This window comes from Micromys minutus (assembly GCF_963924665.1).
Source record: "Micromys minutus genome assembly, chromosome: 10".
Taxonomy (NCBI): domain Eukaryota; kingdom Metazoa; phylum Chordata; class Mammalia; order Rodentia; family Muridae; genus Micromys; species Micromys minutus.
In genome coordinates this window covers 64,693,174-64,701,290 of record NC_137979.1, presented here as the reverse complement: position 1 = coordinate 64,701,290, position 8,117 = coordinate 64,693,174, and the positions used below count along the sequence as shown (strand labels likewise).

At 59.7% G+C, this 8,117-nt stretch overlaps 1 protein-coding gene across 1 annotated transcript; it reads left to right on the top strand.

Moving 5' to 3' along the window:
• Positions 1-2,699: 2,699 nt before the first annotated feature.
• On the top strand, positions 2,700-7,844 carry NPTX1 (neuronal pentraxin 1; the record flags this gene model as incomplete). The annotated part of the gene is made up of 5 exons (XM_080922658.1): positions 2,700-3,143; positions 3,418-3,625; positions 5,454-5,698; positions 6,794-6,973; positions 7,623-7,844. The coding sequence occupies 5 exons, from the start codon at positions 2,700-2,702 to the stop codon at positions 7,842-7,844; spliced, it is 1,299 nt and encodes a 432-aa protein (XP_080778784.1).
• Positions 7,845-8,117: the final 273 nt, after the last annotated feature.

Genomic DNA, 8,117 nt, shown 5'->3' with positions numbered 1-8,117 from the left:
CTTCCTCGGTTCCACCTCTGATGGTATTGAATAAAGTGGGCCTCTATACCAGGCAGTCAAAACAACTTTATAATGACCAGGGTAGATCCTACCTAGGATCCTGAGAACTAGGAAAGGATTTAAAGAGGGCAGAGGCCTCTTCCAGTGTGTTTGCTCCCGCGGGCTGGGCAGTTCTCATAGGGGTCTGGATAGCGCCTCCAGGTGGACTGAGCACTTAGCAATGGTGGCTGAATGGACAGTACCCTTGACTATCTTCCCTGCTCCGATCCTAAAGGTCTTGCAGCCCCTGGACAGGAGCCCAGGACCCTTTCTTCCCTTTGAGCCCCGCCTCCCACCCTCCCACCCCCTCTCCCATCATCCTCTGTCAAAGGGTGAGGCATCCTCAGCGACCAAATGTGGCAGTACCAAGCCACCTAGGGTTCCTGGATGGTAGAGATCCGAGTCTTGGGCCGCCCCTGGGGCTCAAGAAACAAAATCGAGCTAAGGTCCCAGCTCCCCCTACACACCTGCTGGGGAAGGGCCAGTCTGGTCTCCTGCGCCCACGCACTCTGAGCAGGGATAGCCTCGCCGCAGGGCCAGACCGGGAGCTGCTCCGCGTTAGACGCGTGGGGGAGGCGCCGCCTGGGTCGAAGAGCTTCTGCGCGGGGTCCCCGCGTCCGTCCGCACTAGGATGAGAATTGGGGGCAGACGTCGCCCAGCACGCAGCGCCCCTGGAGTGGTAATTTCTAGTTCTGCTGATGTACGTCCCGCGCAAGGCGGCGGGAGGCTAGTCCTGGGGCCGCAGGGGGACCTAGGGGGCGCCCAGATGCTAGCCTCTGCGTTCCTGCGCTCTGTACCTGATGGTGGACCCGCCAGAGCAGGAGCCCCGCACTCCCCTCCCTGCACCAAAGCCCAGGACAGCGGCGTCCTGGCCGCGGGGTCCCTCTGGCGCCCGGAAGCGGCGGCCCAGCGACGCGCCTGGCGTGCAGGGGCCACGGCAGCTCGCAGCACAGACTCGGGATGGTTAAATGCCGAGATGCAGGCAGTGGGGCGCCCCTGGGGCTTGGGGCCAGGAGGAGGCGTCGGAGAAGACCTGGATAGTTAGTGGCTTCCCTGTCAATCTGGCTTCTACTCTCCCCACCGGCGATGCCACCGGGGAGTGGCATCCTCTGTCCGAGGGCTGCCAGTGAATGGGTCCCGGACTGGCGCCTCACAGTGGGGACCCAGTCTGGCCCATCGCAGCGCCCCGTAAAAGGTGTTGTGGGGCAGCCGAACGCTTGACTGGAAGGGGTGGGGGACGGTCTACGTGGTCAGCCCGACTAGCCTGTAACTGGGCTCTTCCAGACATTTAAAACCCGATGTGGGTTCTCCCCGCCTTCGTTTTCTTTTCAACATAATTGAATCTTGGGCGAGTTCCCAGGTCCAGTTCTAACTCCGACGTGGGGCTGCAGCCCGGACCCTTGTTCAGAGTCCTCAGGGGCATTGGAACCTGGACTGGAAATCCCAGCCAGGCAGTGAGTGTAGCTATCCAGAAAAATGAAGGCGTGGGTGTAGGGTGGCTGCATAAGGTGTCAGTAGGAAAAGGGTTAAGAGGTGCGAACCTTTGGAGATGCAAAGTCGCTGCCCACCTGTGGGGCCCCTCCCCCAAAGTCCAGGAATGTGAGGAATAGACTAGGCGGAGCTCAGTTGAACCGTAAGCCCAACACTCACAGAGACCTACAAAGGGACACACGGACACGCCCAGAGCGTCAAGGGAAGACCCCCCCCCGGGGGGTCCCTTTTGAGTGGCCAGCCAGCTTCTGGGGCTCCACCTGCCCGGAACTAGGCTGTCTTGGATAGCAAGAAGGGTTCGATCCGCAGATCCGAGAAGGCTTTAGCCCTGACGAGTGCATAGTGGGGGCTCTCCTTTCCGGGGGCGGGGGATGTTATTAGGTTCACAATCCCCAGGAATCGGGAGGAGGAGAATACAGGAGGACCGGGACCCAGGGCACGGGAATCCCCAGACTCAGAGTGCTCCATTGCTTTCAGCCCCAAACGGACACCTATGAATCATTGTTCAGCCTCGCGACCCCTGCTCTGGACCTCCCGACCTGCGCGCCGGGCACACCGACGTTGATGATTTAGGAAGAGCGCATGGAGCCCGGACCACGCGGGCGCTCAGTGCGACCAAGGGAGCCGAGCTTGTCTTGTGGCCTTTCTTTCTTTCCCCCCGACCCCCCGTTGGAGATTAGGGTCATAGGGCAGGTGCCCCACCATCTAATCCAGGCCTACAGCTGGTCTCCCCCTTCGTCCTGTCTTCTGGGAGCCTTCGGGGAAGCGGCGCGAGCCCGAGCGGGGGCGTGCGTGCGTAGGCGGTGGGAGGGGGCGGTGGCGGATCCGGGAGGGACGAGGTGGGGAGGGCCGAGGTAGCTCCAGCCGCGCTCCAGTGCGACCCCCGCGGCGCCGCGGGACCGGTCCGCACACAATTAAAGCGGGATTCCTCCCCCGCTGACGTCGGCGGCGCCGAGGCCCCTCCCGCGGCTGCATAAAAGGCGCGGGCTCCGCAGCGCAGGCGGCAGTGGGGGCCGAGGAGCGCGGCCGAGAAGACTGTGTAGCAGAGAAGCGGGGTGCCCAGAGCGCGCGGGCCGCCTGCGGAGCGACTGCCCCAGCCAGCCGGAGCCCGGTCTCAGCCCGAGCCCCACCGGAGCCGAGCGAGCCCGGTGCGCCAAGTGTCCGCAGCCATGCTGGCCGGCCGCGCCGCACGCACCTGTGCGCTGCTCGCCCTCTGCCTCCTGGGCAGTCGGGCCCAGGATTTCGGGCCGACCCGCTTCATCTGCACTTCGGTGCCGGTGGACGCCGACATGTGTGCCGCGTCCGTGGCCGCGGGCGGCGCGGAGGAGCTTCGGAGCAACGTGCTGCAGCTCCGCGAGACCGTGCTGCAGCAGAAGGAGACCATCCTCAGCCAGAAGGAGACCATCAGGGAGCTGACCACCAAGCTTGGCCGCTGCGAGAGCCAGAGCACCCTGGACGCGGGTCCCGGCGAGGCCAGGTCGGGCGGTGGCCGCAAGCAGCCTGGCTCTGGCAAGAACACGATGGGCGACCTGTCCAGGACGCCGGCCTCGGAGACGCTCAGCCAACTCGGGCAAACTTTGCAATCTCTCAAAACCCGACTGGAGAACCTCGAGGTCCGCGTGAGCTGCGGTTTCCCCTCCGCGTTGTGCGCCCTTCTGCCCTCGCCCACCCCATCCCGACCCCTGCCCCTCTTTCCTTGTCTCTTGGGCGCGCTGACGCGAGACGGGTGCCTCTCGAACCCTGCGGGGCACCGAGGGCTGCCACTCGCTGGAGCTCCCCTCCAGGCCGCCCCCGCTATCGCCCCAGGGACCGCGTCGCGGGCCTTCGCGCACGGTCCGGGCTGCACGCCTAACGGTGTGGTTTTCCCCTGCCCTTGTGCCCCCGCAGCAGTACAGCCGCCTCAATTCTTCCAGCCAAACCAACAGCCTCAAGGATCTGCTGCAGAGCAAGATCGATGACCTGGAGCGGCAGGTGCTGTCTCGAGTGAACACTCTGGAGGAGGGGAAAGGGAGCCCCAAGAACGACACAGAGGAAAGGGCCAAGATCGAGAGCGCCTTGACCTCCCTACACCAGCGGATCAGCGAGCTGGAGAAAGGTAAGGGCTCAGGTGGACATGCTACACACTGTCTCCAGAGACACTACCTGGGTCCTGCCTGCTCCCTGCCCTGATCTCTTGTCCCGAACCCACTCTGTAATCCCTCCCCGGTCAGGGATTCCTGCCCAGTTTCTAGGCTGTAGATACCTCTCTGGGGACGCAGCCGAGCTTAAGAAGGGATTGTACAGTGCTGTCAGGACACTCGCAGGATTTTTTTTCCCCAAGTCTAATTTGTTTAATCTCCAGCAACTTTGCACAGTAGCCGTTTCTGGCCCAAGCCTTCCTTAGTAAGGAAAGCCTTGCTTCAGCTGGAAATCTGTCACCAACAAAGACCTGGACACTAGCCTTCTGGGGCCAATGGGTATCTTTTCTTCCAGTTGTCCAGTAGCTCTGGTGTCCTTTCAGGATTACAAGGTCCCTCTCTCTACCTCGAGCCCCCTCAATGGATTTTCTCCCCAGCCACCCATCTTACATGCTGTTGCATTTGACCTGGTCATGAACTCAGGCTGGTGCCTAGCACCTGCCTGGGTGCGCTGCTGCTGTGTGCCCTGAAGTCACAGAAATCAAACAAGGTTGTAAGAGAAGGAGGGGGTGGCCCAGCTCAGAGCAGGGCCACGTGACCCTGCTCAGACTGCAAAATGTGCTGGATGGATTTAAACAGTGCCATCTTAAGGCGTGTTATGTAACTGAAAAAACATCAAGGGAAAGAGGAACCTAAGAAGGGAGGGGTGGGAGATTCAGGAAAGGAAAACACCCCAGAGAGATGCTGTTACTGTCCCCCCCCCCCCGCCCACTTCCCCACAGGGCAAACGAGCAACCGAGGAGAACCTTAGCGCAGACCCCTGCTAATTCAGTTGGCTTGAGGGTGGCTTTGTTTCTGTCCTGTTGCTTCCTAGAAGTCACTCTGAATTTGGGGACCAGGTTCTTCCTGGGACTGGGGTACAGCCATGAGCTGACAAAGGCAGGTGCATTCCTTGGCTCTAAAGGGGTAACTGTGCACTGTTCAGTGGGACCCGTTTACCCAAGGGTCAGTCGCAGCAGGCCCAGCCACAGGAAGTGTAGAGGTGGAGGCGAGGATGCTGGTTCCAGTCACGGGGTGACCAGGCTTGGAGCCCAAATATCCAGGAAGCTCATCCGAGGCTATGAGGCATTCTCAAAGCATCTTCTTAGGGGCCCTGGTTCAAGGAAGGCTGACCTCCCAGGCTGCCCTGCCTCCCAGGAGGATCCAGGCAGCATCCCTAGGGAAGCTGGTGGGGGCCTGCAGTGCCCTCTGAAGGGTCCTTGCAGCTGTGCACAGCTGAGGTGCAGGCTTAAGTGAAGGGGACAGGCTGAAGGGATGTTTGTCTCTGGTGGAGATTGAGAGACAAGCCCAGGATAGTCAAGAGGTTCTGAACATCACCACCATCTAAATCAGGTCGGCCCCCGCGGGGGCCGCTCAGAGGGGAGCTAGCCTGGTTCCTTCTACAGCCATACCGTTGCAGTCACTTGGCCAGTGTGCACTGAAGCAGGCCCAATTCTCTCTCCATGCCTACTTTGCAGCCCAGCCGCAGACTCACAGCCTGTCCTGTGCTCTTCCTCTACCTTGGCTTCCCCGGGGACGGCACCATGTGGCAACAAGAGCTGGCAAGGCCCAGGGTGCACACCTTGGGTCAGCTTTTTTGAGTGTGTGTGTGTGTGTATGTGTGTGTGTGTGTGTGCGTGCGTGCGCGTGTGCCAGCTGGCCCTGTGCCCCATCTGAATCACAAGACTTGATGAGGACCAGACACGACTCATACCCTTAGCACTTGGTCAAGATACAAGATGGCAAAGGTTCACTTGTCCTCCTTAGGTCAGAAAGACAATCGCCCCGGAGACAAGTTTCAGCTGACATTCCCACTGAGGACCAACTACATGTATGCCAAGCTGAAGAAGAGCCTGCCAGAGATGTACGCCTTCACTGTGTGCATGTGGCTCAAGTCCAGTGCGGCACCTGGCGTGGGCACGCCCTTCTCTTACGCTGTGCCTGGGCAGGCCAATGAACTGGTTCTCATCGAGTGGGGCAACAACCCCATGGAGATACTCATTAATGACAAGGTAATGCCTCCACAGGACTGCTGGTCTTCTAGAACCCTGGGGTTTGGGGTGCTCATTGGGCCTGTGGTTCCGGGAAAGATGTCTGCCCAGCAAGACTGAGGGAGGCGGGAGACGGATCAGATCAGACATGGGGAGGAACATCTTCACCTGCCCTCATAAGAGAACAGGGAGAGTTGGAACATTCCAGAAAGAGGCCTTAGCTGGTGGAGGGGAGGAAGGGAGGGAGGCAGAGGACCGTCCTGGGAATGTTCTAGTCCGTTCTGCTGATATTCTGGCTCCTCCCCTCGGCTGGTTGACTGGCTTGGGTTCTGCCAGTCATCTTGGTGACTGTAGATACTCTAGACGGTGAAATGCTTCTAGAGACTCTCCAGCTGTCCAGACCTGTCTCAGTTTGTCCCTCCCTGGAAGAGGCCAGCTCCCTCCCACCCAGGAGAGGAGAGTTTTTCTTCTCGGTTGAGCTTAGCTCCATGTTGCTTGCTTCCCAGGTTAGCGGGATTAGCTGCCGGCTCAGCCCCCTCCCCTGTGCTCACCAGTAATAAATGAGAGGCTCAAACCTGGCTAGAAACAGCACAAGGGGCTCTTGTTTTTAATGTTACATCCTCGGATGTGTTGTGCTTTCCTGGCCCCGTGGAACCTGACTTGTCCTATGTCCCCTGCCTAGGGTAGGTGGATGAGGATATGAGGTCCTGCCTCAGGTCGCTCTGATCCATTTTTATGTCTCCATTTGGGTTCTCTGCAGGCAGTGTAGACCAAAGGACCTAGCCATTGGGGGTAGAAAGCCAGAAAAGATGAAAAAAGCCCAGTGCGGAGGCCTGAGGTTGCAGTAAACTTCACCACCAGGGACACACACTCTGTCAGAGGCTCATATTCAGGGAGAGGGAGGTGGTGTGTCCAGATGGGTCTCAAGGGCTCCTGGGCAAAGCTGCTATTTCCGTGGGCTTCCGTGGCGCATCTGTGGGCGCTGCGAGAGTTCAGTGCTAGCCCAACAGGAGTTGTGAACCGGAGTCGGGAGCATGGTGGTGGCACTTAGAGCATCCTCAGCTCTGGGAAGCACCAGGCTACAGTGTCCATAATGTGTATTCTCCTCCTTACCAGGTGGCCAAGCTGCCCTTCGTGATCAACGATGGGAAATGGCACCACATCTGTGTCACCTGGACCACCCGGGACGGGGTCTGGGAGGCCTATCAGGATGGTACCCAGGGCGGCAATGGAGAGAACCTGGCACCCTATCACCCCATCAAACCACAGGGGGTGCTGGTGCTGGGCCAGGAGCAGGTACTGGCCTGGGCAGGGGGCGGGGGAGGGAGTGTGTGTGTGTCCATGGGTGTGTGACGGGAACATGTTACACCACAGTCCAGCAAGCTCCGTGGGAGTGGGCCCAGGTCCCAACACTCTTGGGAAACTGCGGCAGGCCTCGCTTTGGCATGGGAAGCCCAGTTCCACTTTTAGCAATGAATAATTTAGCTCCTGTGAAATGGTTCATCTCCCACTGGGCACAGGCTGGGAGGGAGATGAGGTGACAGGGGGTCACCTTACGTTCCTGTTGAGCCGTCTTCCGGCAGATAGGGTGTTTGAGAGGGGTCGGAGACACTGCTGCCTTGACTGCCGAATGGCTCTCTCAACAACCCCCTACTCATTATTGCCCCAGGGACTGGGTGTGAAGGGTGGTATAGCAACACCCCCCCCCCCCCGAATGATCTGTACCCAATGTGGGCTAGCACCAATTTCTTCCTTGGGCTCCTCTCAGGGAGAGACAGGAAAGTAAACAGTACCAAGTAAACAGTGTGAGGGGAGGGAGGAGACCCTGATAGGGAGGAAAGCAGGAATAGCCAGCTTGTCCCCCCTCAGAAGCGGGTGGCTGAGCCAGGCCTCTCTGTCACCTAGCCAACCCCTTGTCTCTCTCCTCCCTCACTGCTCTCCAAAGGACACTCTAGGTGGAGGGTTTGATGCCACCCAAGCATTTGTGGGTGAGCTAGCCCATTTCAACATCTGGGACCGCAAGCTGACCCCCGGGGAGGTGTACAACCTGGCCACCTGCAGCAGCAAGGCCCTCTCTGGCAATGTCATCGCCTGGGCTGAGTCTCAGATCGAGATCTTTGGTGGAGCCACCAAGTGGACATTTGAGGCTTGTCGCCAGATCAACTGAAGGCTTCAGGCTAGGGCTGAGCCCCCGGCCCCAATGCCTGCCCACCCTGCTTGTGCAGTGACCCGTCGTCTCTCTTCCCCCCACCCCTCGCCCCAGGAATGACTCAAGGCCATGGCCCCTGCACACGCACACGCACACAACCTGGTTTGTCCTCCTTGTGCTCACGAAGCAGTTCCGGCTCTTCTGTGGCCCCAAGGACACCCCCTTCTTTCTAGGGGCCCCACTATTTCCCGGGCATGCCTAGCTAAAGCAGGCAGCATCAGCTTTGACAAT